General features: G+C 42.0%; 1 protein-coding gene across 1 annotated transcript; it reads right to left on the reverse strand.

Moving 5' to 3' along the window:
• Window positions 1–5,326: 5,326 nt before the first annotated feature.
• Window positions 5,327–11,312, reverse strand: bmp2b (bone morphogenetic protein 2b). The gene is made up of 3 exons (XM_041805890.1): window positions 10,890–11,312; window positions 9,591–9,958; window positions 5,327–6,540 (listed from the first exon to the last, which is right to left on the reverse strand). Exons 2-3 carry the CDS (start codon window positions 9,943–9,945, stop codon window positions 5,639–5,641), a joined length of 1,257 nt encoding a protein of 418 aa, XP_041661824.1. The 5' UTR covers window positions 9,946–9,958; window positions 10,890–11,312; the 3' UTR covers window positions 5,327–5,638.
• Window positions 11,313–15,583: the final 4,271 nt, after the last annotated feature.

Raw genomic sequence — 15,583 nt, forward strand, 5'->3', positions numbered from 1 at the left:
TAGTTGAAAAACATCCCAGCCTTTATGATGCGTCCCTGAGGGATGATCACAACAAACTGTAAACAGGAGAAATGTTATGAGAAATTGCACACTACATAAAGTTAAACTACACTTTTGAAAGAAGTATTTTACAATAGGACATAGCTGCAGCAACTCTTGAAAATCTGTGACAAGGTGGGTCTCCTCTGGCAGGAACAAAGAAGAGAGTCAGGCCTAATAGCAAGGCAATTCATATTAATAAATGATAGTCACAATGCATCCTTAGAGACTCCTAGAGTCACAGGCAAGAACTGTAACTCAGTGGATAACTTTACTCATGGTGCAAATGTGTCTAACATCAAAATTAACAACAGTCAACCAGAAACATGACCTAAAGGATCCCAGCAGTCATAAGCTTTTATAGGTTGTGATGTGGAATCCTTCTCTGGGAGAAGATCTTGGATCAACAATACAGTATGATACAGCGTGTATTGACGTAAATAGTCTTCCATGCATTGTGTAGCCCAGCCCCTCTTTCTTACAACTTTATTACATCTGTTGCAATGATTGAATTTGTAAATCTTCCATCTCTGGCGGTCAAGTCATGGCCTGATGCACGATATTATTGGCATATCAGCCGATGTTAGTTTAGAAAGGTCACTAGTGCCATTATTTACAGCCAATATTTCAGCTGGGAATATCAGCTTGTATTGGCTGTTACTATCACCAACACTGAAATGAATCTACAAACATCAGTATGTCAGATTTCATCAAAAATCCGATATTGTGCTTTCCTAATTTTGAGGTTTATTTGTTACACATAAAATATTTTTTTTTTCTTTACAAATCCAAAATCAGATAAATATATGTAGTGCCCTCTTCTGATTGAAAAAAGGAGTTTTCTTAATATAGGTCTTTTCTCAGATAGATTTCAGTTGTCTGTTTTTGTTGTGAATTTTAATTGAGGTTTTGTTACATACCTACTTATCTTGGCTTAAAAAGCAGACATGATGCACGGCGACAGGATTACGTTTTTCTATATCCAAAGTCTTAAAACCCATCACTGCCACAGAAACTCACTGTTTTCTCTGTTTTTTTACAAAAAAATATTCACAATGAGTGATATACTTCACTTTCAAAAGACAACAGGATGAGATATTTCATAAAAGCATTGACTATAGAAAATATTAGCAGAAGCCTGATTGATGTCAGTCATTTTGCATTGATTGAAGGGACCTTTTAAAGCCAATCCACAGCAGCTGTCCTGTTGAAAACTTTAACTCAAACTAACTTTAGATCAACCAAGAAACAACCAGAGGTAGAGCTAAAGTGGGTCTTTAAATTCCTGGCATAAAGCTACACCATGCTAGCTTGTAGTCATATCAGCCACACCCCTCATTATGCATAACTCATATAATTTATAAAAACTTAATGGAAGAGTTTTGAAAAAATGTAGCCCCAGTACAGTGTGTGGCTTTAAGGCATAACTGACCAATATTTTTTTTTTTAACTAGGCTGTAAAAATGTTTATTTCTGCTGTAAAAAAACACTTGGAGTGTACATGTGACTTATGGTGTTCTGCTGCCAGCCTCTAGTGGACACTTGAGGAACTGCAGTTTCTGAACTACATTTTTCAAGCATGGAGGTTGCAGCATGGTAAAAACATTATTGGGGCTTTTCTGTTACATTGAGTGGCTTAGCTCTATTTGGTTTGTCTCAGCGCAGCAGCCCAGCACAGCAGGGGGTTCACTTTTCGGACTGTTTTTTAGGTCGATTACGTTAACTAGCTGTGCTTCAGGAAACATTTTTTGTTCAAGCGGGCCAGTGTTTCTACTTCAACGTTTCTTCTTCTTCTTCTTTACTGGTAATCCAGCAGGTATTTCAAAGTCTGGTGCAGCGTTTTGTACTTAACCGTGTCTGTAAGGTGTCCCCAAATGATGACAAACTGTTGTGATGTCACTGCGGCACACTTGGAGGCAGGGCCAGCGTGCAGGATCATTCTGGGCACAGCTCGGCGTAGCCCGGCACAGCCAAAGGTCATAGTTGAAAAGCCCCACATGTGTCCACAAGATCCCAAAGAGATAAGATATTTTTCCTTTGTCCACAGAGGGCGCCAATGTCGACATAAACCAGACGTTCCTCACAGGAGCTTTAAGTCAAAACTGGCCCATGCGCCCTCAGAAATTCTTCTTTGATATGTGGTTGTACATGCAGACATATGTATGTATTTGGAACAATCAAAGGCCAAGATTGTGTACTGTATGTATGAGTACAATCATCTGTGCAGTGATTCTGGAAAAGTAATTTCCATATTTGCTCCGCTCCTGAATCTGTGGACGCCCGACCGTTTGATGTGTTCAGAGCTGCAGCACAGATGCCACAGTCTTAGCTATGCTGGACGTCATCTCACTGGCTGTTCTCAGAATACAGAGAAAAAACACCATGTGCACCACCTCTAAAATTAGTGTGTGCAGCACATGAAGGAGGAAAAAAAGTCAGAGTTAGAAAAGGCTCCAAAGTGGCCTCTGTCCCTCTTAGCTCCTCTACATTTTCATGTCCCACTTTGGTACCAAGCCAGCTGAGATCTCCCCATATGACTGACTCCTCTGTTTCATCAAACATACACAACACACCGCATACTTTCCAATTCTAGGCCAGCCAGAAATCTGGAAATTTGATTTTATAACCCTCATGATTTGGGTTGTTTGGAGCTGCAGATAGTTTCGGTGTGGTTTGCTGCACTGCAAACAAAAATGAATGAGCCCTGCCACGCTAGTAAGTCCCAGCTTCCAGTGTTATGCTCATCAGTTGTGCGGCTGCTCTGTTGTGTGTTTGTGCGTAAACAAAGACAGCGAAGGACACCTTTAACAGATTTACCAGATGTTCATAGAGAAGGAAGGGGAAAATATGTTTTCGGCTAGTGACTTTGCAGAGGCCTGTGTAGCAGGTGAAGAGAGTCCTGCCAAGAACACATTTCTCACAGTCGTTGCTCTCTAACTAAATAACTAAATAGTGGAGACACACATGGACTCAAATTGACTTTGGAGCCATAAAATACATGTTTTTAGCTGGATAAAAAGATCTGATTCTAAAACACATTTTCCATATTAACTAGTGGTGGACCACACTTGAAGTCTCTCATCCTGATGACGTGATGAGCCTGGAAGTCAGTCAGTAATGGCAGAGATAATAGCTCCTTATTACTTTGACCCCTGACTCCTGCTCTTAGTGAGAAGTTGAGGAGTGCTCCCAGAGGAGCTGTCCAATACTAACCCTGCTCCGAAAACAAGTCGCCCCAGAAGTCGGAGAAACAGTGGCCAGCTCGCAGTAAAACTGGAACCCAGTTCAGCTGGGACGGGGTGCAGGAGGGGAACTTCGGAAGTTCTACCCATGTGTCACCCACCCTGTGTGCAGTATTTCAACCCAACCCAATGAAAGGTTTATGGACTTGAACTATAAAGGCAAACCACTAAATATAACAGTTTTTAAAACAGAAATCCCCCAAAACTTTTCTGGGGTTTGGCTTCTAGTGTTGATTTTTATCGAATGTTCATTAAGTGTGCCAGGGAAGTGACTTCCTACTGAAGTCCATTAAAACGCTGCTGCTGCTGCTACTGGCAGAGGTATGTGCAGCCCATGTGCGTGGTTGTGGTATGGTGGGGTCCACAGAGGAGAAATGGACACCAGATGGGACCAAGGGGGTTGGAGATGCAAGGTAGAATAAAATAACACATGCAGAAGATTAAAACTGAAATGTGGAAGGAGGGGGAGGAGGTGCTTGTGTGCGTTTCTGTGTTTGTGTGTGCAAAAATAATTGGATCGTTGCATCATCTGGAGTAGACGGGTGCAACACCCCCAGAAGATAAGAAAGGATAAACAGGTCTGATGTGAGGTACGTTAAAAAAAAAAAAGTGACATTTTAATGTTTTTACTGCCTGTGAGTAAAGTCTCACGGCTCCTTCTCCATGTTTTGATTTACACTTCCTATATAAGTAACAAGCATATCTTTGTTCGATGCACATTTTGTTTTTGAAGAGAAAAAAGCCCACCAGGAAACCCTTGAATAGATGATTGAAAAAACAACCACGTTGGTTTTCCATGCAAGCATATGCATGTGTCTGAGATTGAAAACCAACATTCCACGGTCCCAATGTGCGCTCACATAAAAAACATTCTATTTAGAGCATTTTGAGCTGCCTTGTGATCCCTCCAAACCCTTTTCTAATGCAAACACAGCAGAAAACGCAGTCAGTCAAACTCCACAAAACTCTCTGTTTCTCTTCTCCCTCTCATTATCTGATCTGCTGTTGTGGCAACACTATAAATTTTCATCTGTGTCTTTCTGGAGCAGTTTAAACAGTTTGGTTTAGATAGTGAAGCAGTAATTTCATTTGAAAGATGTTGACCCAGGTGTTCGTGCTTAAAGCTGTCTTTCAGCGTTATATGATAGTTTGGTTTGCCAGTCATCCCTTCTGTCTTAGTGAATAGAAAATAACTTTTGAGCTGATTTCTCTCTGTGTTTGGTACAGTTCATTTTCCTGCTGCTGCTTTGTAAAACACACCTGTCATTTTTTTAACTGCAGTGCCGAAACACATCAAAACCATATGACTCAGAGACGAAAAAGAAAGCCAGCCAAACTCTTAAGTGTAGTCCAATCTGTCTGAGCATGTGCAGTATGTGGACAGGTGCAAGAGTGTGTTTGTTTGTCTTTATTAATTAAAGTGCCAGTAGGCTCTTTTCTTTCTGAGTGCTTGTTGATGTATCTGTCTGCTATGGTTTGCATTCTTTCAATCTCAAATCTCATCATAAATAAACCTTTTGTCAAAGCGCTGCAGGTTCACTTTTTTCACTCTCTGTTAATAATGGTTAGAAGCACAAAAAACATGGGAGCCAACTTGTAGACGAACCTTCCCAGGGATCTTTGCAGTGACATGCAATGCAGGAAAACATGCTCTGGTGTTTTGCTAATCCTCCCATGGGAGTCTATCACATTTGTAGGCTTGTAACTTGTCACTCCTGTCCTGTGACCCTACACCCTCCTGCAGTTCATTACGCCAGCAGCACCCTGACCCGCCTCTGTCACTTTCCTCTCTCTACACTTCTTTTATTGTTGTTGGTTTCCAGTTACATCTACCAAAAGGGTTCAGTGCTTGCTTTGCAATCAGTGTAGTGTCATGTGTTTTGTTTTTGCAGCTAATTTCTGTCAGAATTTGAGACCCTGTTAGTGAGCCACACACATCGGCCCTTGACATTTCTTCATCAGCAGAAGCGGGTCTTGGAAAATCGGAGTGACCACATTTTTCACGATAAATACACAATATTTATTTACAAATAAAGTGGTTATAATAGAAATAAATACAAAATAAAAATCTGAGCATTATACTTCATGTGGTATTGCACCCATTTCGAAATGTACATCAGAAATACATTTTCAAAACCAGTAAAAGGAATATTCCTCTGATTAAAATATTTATTTTCCCAACTTTATGTAGACATAAATATATTCATATATAGTTTTCTTCTTCCACAATAGCTCTGTTCTGTCTTTCTTTTATATAAATAAACGTCTTCATTGGGAAACCGGGTGTCCATAACAACCTCTGATGTCTCTTTCAGTCTCTCTTGCCCACTGTCTTTTTTTTTTTTTTTAACAGTTTCTCACCGGCAGCCGCATCCCTCCACCACCATATCCTGGTAGTTTTTAAGGATGACCTTCTCGTATTCATCCAGATAGAGGAGAGAAATGGGGCTTAGGTCCGTGGGCACACAACAGGCTCTGGGGATGTTCGAGTTGACAGAGTTGACCAGCGTCTGCACAATGGCATGATTGGTAGAATTGAGGTGATCTGCTAAGGGGAAGGGACATTCCCCATGGCAGTAAAAGGCATGGTAGCCAGGGGGCGCCACTATCCACTCGTTCCATCCCACATCGCTAAAGTCCACGTACAGGGCATGCCTTTTGCAGCTGGCTTTGTGCTGGTGTTTCCTACGCTGTTTGCGTAGCGCCGCTTGACGTTTTTCCCGCGTGTGAAGCACCGAGTCCCCGCGGCCGTCATGTCCATACGTCACCAGCAGAGGCCGAGCCTGAGGCCAAGAGTCCTGGTCCTCGTGCAGGGACCGGCTCACCCTGACGTGCCTACTAAGTCTCTGGGCATGTTCTCCATCTGTCTCCACCTCCTCTGGATGAAGCACCTCTACCATGAAGCCATGATTATGGCCTTTCCCAGAGGTCCACTTTGACACAGCGGGGCTGACGTCAAAACTCTCCCAGCGGCTCAAAGAGTCCTGCACTAACCGAGTGTCCAGTAGACGTGCCAGAGGCTCCATCCCATGAGCAGCAGGTTTTCCAAAAATCTCATAAATGTTGATGCGATGGAAGCCACCAGAAGGAGCAGGTTTACTGCTGGTGCTGTTTTTGGGGGTTGCAGCTCCCATGACCTGGTCCCTGTAGATGCGGAGCTCTGCAGAGGTGATAAGCTCCTCATCAGGGATGGAGGTGAGGTTGAAGTAGAACTGCTGGGTTGTTGTGCCTTTCAGCCTGGCCAGAGCCTCCATAGACTCTACAAAAGACAGCACAGAGAGAACAGTGTAAGAGATATGAATGCTAAAAATGAATCAGAACTTTAAGAATAGCACAGAAATAAGGATGTTTAATTAAAGCCTTGCTGGCTTCATGGATCCACTGTGAGCAGGATGGTTTCCCACATGGCTCACTCACTCATGCACAGGCACACAACGTGCAGCCTTCTTTCTGTGCAGCCAGCCAAGCTGCCACGTGGTTATGCTGAGTGGGTGTGGGCTATTGTCACCCAGACATAATACACGCATCAACAATTTGCATGTGTGACTCAGTGAAAAAAGCAGATTCTCATGGTGATGTAATACAGTCATTAGTGTCATGCTCGTAAATTTACCTGGTGAAATGTCAGAAGATGAAAGCGGAACGCTTCCCCTATTGATAAGATCTAACATGCCAGTCAGCCCGCCTTAGATGACACACTTGACCTATGAGAATTGGCTGCTGCTCATGTTTCCAACTGTCAGTGCAAAGGGAATAATGGGCCATCAAAGCATGGGAAACACTTGGGAGACCAATATTAAGTTGATTATGTAAATGTCTTTTTTTACATTAACACTTTACAGAGCTGGCCAGCTGTGCAGATGATGATAGATATTACAAAGCCAAGAAAGGACAGAGGATACTTTTAATCTAGGGATCATAAAGAATCCACAATACAAATAAAAAATATTAGTTTTTGCTGACATTTCTAAGTCTGGAAATACAAACCTAGACTCTGACAGACATCTGCCCGCATGTATATGAAAGTAATACACATTTTTATGCTTGAGCTGATTGGTATTCCCCTTTATGGTGTGGAGTAAAGGACAGAAATGTAAGTAAAAGCTGTAATTTTCTTCAAGGCAGCCTTACTTTGAACTCTTCCTTTCTAAAGATCATAGATGATGTATAGACACACTTTTTAATCTGTTCGGTGCGGTAAAATAAACACAAACTTTGAACTCTGCGCCGTTTCAAAGGAGGCATTTAGGAAATTCCACCATCTCATCCTAAACCTCCCTCCAGAGGCACAAAGACCTCAATTAGGCCTATCACTCCTCATTTGATGTGGGAAAGCCCCCTGTCTCTCGTTCCCTCTCCTCTGTCCCCAATCCCCCTCTTTTCTTTCCTTCCTCAGCTCCCAAATCCTAGTCCCCTCTCTGTTCTCTTAGCCCCAAATCCTCTTTACTTTCGTTCCCCTGCTCTGTCACTCCTTCTGGGTTTCTTTCTGCAGAAGCAATCTCTCTCTCTCTCTCTCTCTCTCTGTTCGTCTCCGGCTGTGTGAACTAGTCGAGGCTTGTCAAAAACGTGTGAACCACAGATATGAGTGTATCAACATTCCTAATTTCTTTTTGTGCGGCATGCCAAAACAAAAGATAAAGGCTAATGTTGGGTCATTCATCACGGACCTGTCTCTGGCAGCCACTTCCTGTGTAATGGTGAATATGTTCTATTTGGCATTGGAAGTGCTTATTTTTGAAAACTGATCGCAGTGAAACTAATTATTCCATGGAAATTAATATCATGAGGCAGATGTGATGAATGATTGGAGCTTTTGGCTTTGATGTGCTGCGTTTACATCTGTAGATACATGCTTATTATATGGAGCAGCCAGCAACTGCACGTCTTTTGACATGGGAAGACTAAAAACCCTGCAGCTCTGTTAGCATATGATGAAAGAGCCATGGGGAGCATATGTAAACACAGCCTAAACACATTGGTAATGGCCGGTGGTGTCAAGGTGTGTGCTGGACGGTGCAGAGGTTTCCAGAAGTGGGCAGGTAGCACTCACTCAAACAAGCCTGGCTGCCCTTAGCCAGGCTTGTTTGTAGTGTGTCAGTGTAGCCACTGGGTGTCATTGTACCAGGCCTCTGGAGAGCACCCAAGCAACCACTCAACCACCCCTCTGACTCACCCCTGATGGAAACTTCCCCACTCAAACACTCAGGACTCTGTATAAGGACTCTGTGTGGAGCCCCTATGGACTCAGTAACTAGTATGTAGTAAAACTGGAACATGGCTGTAGGAAATTGAATGATGCAGTGTATATAGCTCTGTATGTTCACCTGTAAAAGTTATTTTTGATCATAAATAAATCATGCTAATATTATGACCAGGTGTGCCAAACAGCTGCCAAGTGTTACAGTGGGTTTATAAATATGCAGCCGTTTTGTTGTACTTCCACCTGTTAGGTGGTTTAAACAGTTTAAAATAAGCCACTACATGAGTAACTTTGTCCAAACACAAAGTGTGTGACTTCTCAGCCAAACACACTGCCTCCGAGACCTTCAGTGTGAGTCTCATTCATCTGAGCAGCTTGTGCAGCCTTGAAAGTTAAATTGGAATTGAAGTGGAACGCTGAATTCAACAATCAGCGCGTATCCAGCATATAAACTAAGCAATTATGGTGTTATTGGAACGTGCGTAATGACGCACAGCGCGCTCAGAGAGAGAGAGAGAGGTGAATTGGAAAGAATACGGCGCGCACCCCCCCCCCTTTAATTTCAGTCCTGTTAAAAATGAGTCAGAATCCAGTCTGACACGATGACTTTGTCATAATGCGTGTTAGCATAATGTCATGTCGTGTGTTATTGAAGTAACAGGGTGATGACTATCACCTGCGCGCAGGCACACCGCCCTTTATCCCGCTCCTGTGGTGCGTGTCTGGAAAAACTGTTTTCAGAGCCCACGCAAACACCATCAATTATTAAGAAACAAATTACCCCAGGGATACCACCGCCCCTTGATGTTTTTGAAGCCTGTGACAGCTGCGCCAGGGGGAATTTTTGCTTAAAGGTTGCATCACTTCTTATATTAAAGTTCATTTCATTGTGCATGAGGTGCTTGTTTGTAATCGCGTCAGCGCTGCCGAACTTATTGAAGAGTTACAAATAAGTTGGACGCGTGTCACCTGTAAATGACTAAGGCTCCATAAAACAGTGAAGACTCTGAAGTTCGGTGCTGTCGCTCTGAGTCATGTTTAAATATAGGTTTGGGTTGTCTGAGAGCTGCTCTCCGGCTGACAGGTAAAGGTATGTCACTAATACATACCTTCATGGTGAAAGCTTCTAATCGTGTTGGCCTTGCTGGCGGCTCTCTCTGCGTGCTTCCCCATGCTCTTGGGCCGCTTCGTGCTGTGGTCTCCGTTTGCAGAGTGCATGCGGTAAAGGTCCACCATGTACTGGGGCACCACTGCTTGCTTGCTCGGGGTCGGCCTGCGCCTCAGTCCAAACATATTGAGAAGCCGAAGCTCAAACTCGTTGAGGAAGCTCTCCGACTGCTGTGGGCTCTGCTTCCCGGATTCGCTGTACTTCCTCCGGCCGACCTCGGGGATAAGTCCCGTAGCACCTTCCAGCAACACCTGAGCGAGCAGCAGTACCATGAGAGAGCGGACCACGGCGACCATGATCAGTCAGTCCCTGCGGAGAAAGTTGGTTTGTGTCAATACACTGGCGCTGTGGTATTGACATGAGGTAGAGTTCACTGCAGCATTCCCTAAACTGTGTGTGATTCCCCCCATACAGTAGGAGTGATTGAAGGAGAGCAGGTTAAAAAGGGAAGACACCTCTTCACTTTGAAGTGGAACAAAAAAGGCGGCTGTGAATAACAGCCCCGCCGGCTATATTGCGCGTCTAAGTGAAACAGAAGATTGATCTTAACATGAACAGAAACATGAAAAAATATCAAGGTGAGGAAGTCATGAAGGAGAGAAACAGATAAAAAAAAAGAAGGAATGTCACGGGAAAGAAAAATCAAAGAAAGTTGTGGGGGAGACCGCAGACATAAAGTCTCCAATTAGAAGAGATAAGAAATCGTGTTTGGTGAGGTGATATGAAAAGAAAAGAAGGTCTGCGTGGCGTGAAAAGATCACAAGAAGTCTGAAAGAATGCTGTGAGGAGAAAGAGTAAGAATAGAGAGCAGCAGGAGAGGCATTCAGACAGAGCTACAAGCGTCTATTTGCAGAGGCTTTGACGGTCATGTATAATCATAAGGGATAGAGTTACTTCAAGAGGCTCGCAGGTGTTAGATCTGACGTGCGTACCAGAGCCAGATGTAGCCAGTCCGGGACAAGACATCAAAAACACATAAAACTAAACAACATATGAGAAAGACAGCCTCAAAAGAAACTTCCTTTTAACTTCACTCTTATTTACAAACGTTTTACGGGAGGATCAAAAAGAGTACCCCACTAACTTTTACGCACATACCCTGAAAGCCTCCGTATCAGGATCAGGGTAGTTTCACACTTCTTTAGTTAACTTTTCCTCTCAATCATCTCATTTAACTCTGTCGGTAGAATGTAAAGCTTTGGTTTCTCACGGTAAAAAGTTTTTTTAAAGTTTAATTTACCTGACGAGGAAGCGCTGTGTCCGGTCGTCGTTCCACCTTTGTGCTCCGATAAATTCCACATTAATTCGTGTTAAATCCACGCTGCTTCTCCTTGGGGGACCAAAGACAGCCCATGCCCTTCGCCGATCGCCTCTCGCACATATTCTCACCAGCTGTAAATCGGGTTAGGTCTTGGTCAGCACGGAAAGAAGGAAAAAAACTTATGTTAAGTCTATGAGGAAGCGGGTTCGCGTAGGCAGGAGCGATCTAAGTATAAAGCATCTTGGTTGAACATCTTCAAAAAGAGAGAGCAGTTCGCTGACACAAAAGTTGAGCAGAGCAGCTTCTTGAAGAGAGATCGGCGCACTCAAAGTGTCGCTCCTTTGGACCCTGTTGCTTCAGGTTTTCGAAGCGCGTCGCCTCTCCTCTCCTCTGTGCGCCACAGCGTAGTGGTTGAATTGATTGGTGCCTTCTCTTCCCCCAGCGACTCTTTTTGTCGAACAGTGATGTCACCGAGGGGCTGTCAATCATTTGTTCACCAAAAAGCACCTCCTGTAGGACCTCTAAGCCGGAGGCTACAAACTTTTACATGTCTGATGAAATAAACACACATTAGAGGAACTTTTGATAAGATTTGCTCTCATGGACCCTCATAGAATAATTCTGTTTTGTCCTGACGCTGTCCAGTACACTCAAAACAACATAAACAGTTATTTTGTTAGTGTCTACTTTGAGTAAATTCTTTTTAGATCATTTTATTCTCAAAGTAGACATTTTCATAACCTACAAGACATCCAATTAAGTGCTTGCCCCCCTGGATTGTTTAAAAATACAGGCAAAATGCAAGAAAAGTCTATTTTTTAAATCACAAACAAGTCAGTTTTATGTTGCACCTTTACCAAACACCCTAAAAAAGTTTTATCGTAAACAGTTCAGATCTGATCTGAATCAGATCTTTTTCAATCCAAATGAAAAATGATCATTTATTTCCACGAGATTTTCAAACAACAACAACTGTGATATGTTTTTGTCTTATTTCTCTTCATTTTGCCACAGAAAGCAATTAAAACAACAAATCAACATGTCAGCTAATATATATTTATGAAGGTGTTTGATCAGACTTGTTTGGCTTTTGGATTAATCCTAATGGCATCACATTGTGGCTTTAGAGGATTAGACCCTGCAGAGGGACTATCACATCCTCCTGCTGAACTTCTCCGTCTGTGTGTGTGGGTAGGTGGGTGGGAGGTTGTACATGTGTGTCTGACACCAGAGCTGATTTATACACGCTTCCTCCTGGATGAATCAATCTTTTCATTTCATTCCAGGACTCAGCAGTTTATCAATATAACAGAGGCAGATTTTGGCTGCACGTGTTAGCATCTAATATCTGCTATGCTGAGTGAGAGCCAGGAGACTGATTCTTAAAACAACCCTCTTCAGTTACCCTAGAAGCTCATATTATTATATTCTTAAATAAAACATGTGTAAAGCACATTTTGATGTATACAAAGAACAATCTCAAAGAGGCTGCTTTAGTCAAATATATTAAATTTGGAAATATCCATTGACACTTGGTAGTGTGCCTGCAGTCAAGGCCGCCCATAAGGGGGGATGAAGGGGAGTATTCTGGGGCCTAGCCAGATGCAGGGCCCAAGAGGAGGTCAGCAAAACCATGGTCCGTTGAAAAGTTAAGCTGTAATAACCATATTTTATATTTAACTGGAATAGTAACACTTTCAGAAACAACAAAAATGTTTTTTATTTACTCATGAAGCAATACAATAAAGTCTTTAACAAAATGTAAACATCTCTTCTGAAAACAAAATGACCTTTTTGGTAATAATAAAAATATGGATGGGTACATTTGATACCAGTAAAAGTAGAAGACAATAAGAAAACTTTAAGGTAAAAATGAATAATTACAAAAATGGATTAAAGGGGCCTAAATTGGTTGAAGTGTCAAAAATTGTCAGGAAAGTGGCCAAAATTGGTTAACAAAGGTGAGGGTCAGAAATGGGTTTGTCAAAGATGTTGCAAAAATTTCCAGATAAGTTGTGGAAAGCGGTTTAAAAAAGTGGCAAAAAATGGGCAAAAGAGGCACAAATGAGAAAAAAGTGGCAAAAATTGATAACTACAATGCAAAAGGTGGCAAAAATAGGTTGGAAAAGTGTGGTAGAAAGTATCAAAAATTGGATTAAAGTGACAAAAATGTTGTGAAAATTCCCAGGAAAAGTAGTGAAAAAGACTTAAAAAGTGGCAAAATGGGTTAAAAGAGGAACAGATGAGATAAAAGTGGCAAAAGTGAGAAATTGCAATGCAAAATGGGTTGACAACATGCGAAGAGGGGTCAAAAGTGGCAAAAGAGTATCAAATGGGTTAAAAGTGACACAAATGTTGCAAAATGTTCTGATTAAATAGTGAGCAGTGGTAAGAGAGTGGCAAAGATGTTGAAAAAATGGTCTCTTAAAGTAGTGAAAAGCAGTTAAAAAGTGGCAATAATAATGGGGTAAACAGGCACAAATGCAATTAAAGTGACCAAAATTGGCAACTAAAATGTAAAAGGGGCAAAATAAGCTGAAAAAATTTGAAAGGGGTAAAAAGTGGCAAAACTTGAAAACAGAATAAAAGGGACAAAAATGGCCAGAAAAAGTATGAAAAGCAGTTAAAAAGCGGAAAATGTGGTATAGGGGTCACAAAGAGATAAATCGTAGCAAAAATGGGTAACTGCAATACAAAATGGGTTGAAAATGTGAAAAAGGGTATGAAAGTGACTAAAAGTGACACATATTGCAAAATGATCAGATAAAATCGTTAAAAGGGGTAAAAAAAAGTGGGGTAAATTGGCACAGCTTGGCACCCTTTTCAGCTCCAAAATGACGTAACTGTCAAACAGGATACTATCACCACACTTCTTATCCAACATACATGTATTGATATCATTAACAAATCCTAACTGGGGAGGGTCTATTCACTGGGTTTTCAGGGGCCCAGACAATTCTGTGTGCAGGCCTGCCTTCACTATTTGTGTGGTACATGTTCTCAGAGTCACTGAGAGGTGAGAGAAACCTTTCCCAGTTGTTTTCAGCCTGTGGGGTGTAGTCAACAACCTAAACGTTCAGCTCATCTCCATAAGAAAGAGCCCATTGATTCCCTCTATAGTGATTTCCATTAGGTGATGATGGTGGGGCAGGCGGTCGTGTTTTGGTCAAAGCGACGGGTCTGTTTTTTCCCAGAGATGGCAACAGATTAAATCCCACAGAGATCACAAGATATCTTTGTCTCCTTTTAGGACAATAACATTTTATGAGGGATAATCCCAGATCATCTACTTAGCAATTAAAATACAGAGAGGCCCGTGGGTGCATGCCATTACCTGAGTGGCACTGTGCAGTGTTTCTCGGTCTTCCCCTTGCTTGATCCAAGATTTTTTTTATTTGATAACTTTAAATGATAGGTTTCTCCTCTTTCTTCATGTTGAATGTTTTTAAATCATTTTTAGTCACTTAAATGTAGCTTAAATGGTGAAACATATTCATTAACACTAATGTTATGGCAGTCTTGTTTTTATTGGCTCATTTTTTCTGTCCATTCATAAAGTCAGGATGTAGGAGAGCATGTTCGTCCCTACTGCTTAGATTTACTCTATTGTGGTGTTAATCTGTTGGCAGTGATAGTTGGGTCTCTCTTGTTGCCAAAACACCACTTGGTGAAGCGAGTGCTCTAAACCTAAACCCAGGTAAAAGCTGCTCGGCATTTACATGCTTAAGATGGGAGGATAAGTCCTCACACAGTAAGCTGTGAGTATCTTTAATTACCCGAGTGAGAGGATTAGAATGAGAGGGCTTTATCCAATGCTTTCTCGCTCTTTTTCTTTCCCCATTGATAAGTGTGTGTGTGCTTTTAATGAGCGGGCATGAGAGGTGTGTATCCTGAGGGCACATACGTGTCCGTATTATGTGTTCGTCCTTGGCACAGCTTGTGTCAAACCAGCAGCTGAGGAATGTGTTCAGCCAAGTCCATAGATGGACTTGATCAGAGAAGATCATGCGGCTGTGATACTGTATAAATCATTGTTTTGAGCCAGATACATCACTCTTATCTAATCGCTGCCACTGATCCAATTACACACTGATTGAAAGGACAACATCACAGAGCCAAACCTTGGCAGCCAGAGAGGGCCAGGTAAAGATATGCTATCTGCAACACAAATGAACGACCTACTGAGGAGGGCCACCAGAGGTTAAACTGTGACTCAGCCAGACAGCGATCCCCCTCCAGCACGATAACTAACATCACTAGTGTCATTATTTCCTTTCAGGAGGCATTTGTTTGTTCGTGATAGCAGTAAATAGTCCCTCAAAGTGACAACATGAAACTCAAGGTCAAGACAGAGGTACTCAAATGAGTCCCCACTGTTCTATAACACTACAGAGCCATCCGGCTCATTGTGACAGTGGTTTACAAACTTTCTTTAGCTGTTTTCTACATGTTCTGCTCTCTTGACCAACAGCTTATAGGAAGAGGAAACATAACTCAAGTGAAAATGCAGTTTTGTCCAAACAACACGAATGCATCTCCGGATTTCCCACAACTTGTTAAAGCTATATTCTATAAAAATATTGTCAAATATATCTAATTTGCAGAGCAGTTATATAGTTCTACATACCCCACTTGATTATAACATACATTTTAAAATATAAAAGGCAAAAACT

The sequence above is a fragment of the Cheilinus undulatus genome, linkage group 14 (assembly GCF_018320785.1).
Source record: "Cheilinus undulatus linkage group 14, ASM1832078v1, whole genome shotgun sequence".
NCBI classification, from domain to species: Eukaryota; Metazoa; Chordata; class Actinopteri; order Labriformes; family Labridae; genus Cheilinus; species Cheilinus undulatus.

Excerpts from the sequence above, each read along its gene's own strand:
- bmp2b (XM_041805890.1), bottom strand. The coding sequence starts at position 9,945 with ATGGTCGCCGTGGTCCGCTCTCTCATGGTACTGCTGCTCGCTCAGGTG. Across the intron at positions 6,541-9,590 it reads TAGAAGCTTTCACCATGAAG|AGTCTATGGAGGCTCTGGCC; the intron begins GTATGTATTAGT and ends TGTCTTTTGTAG.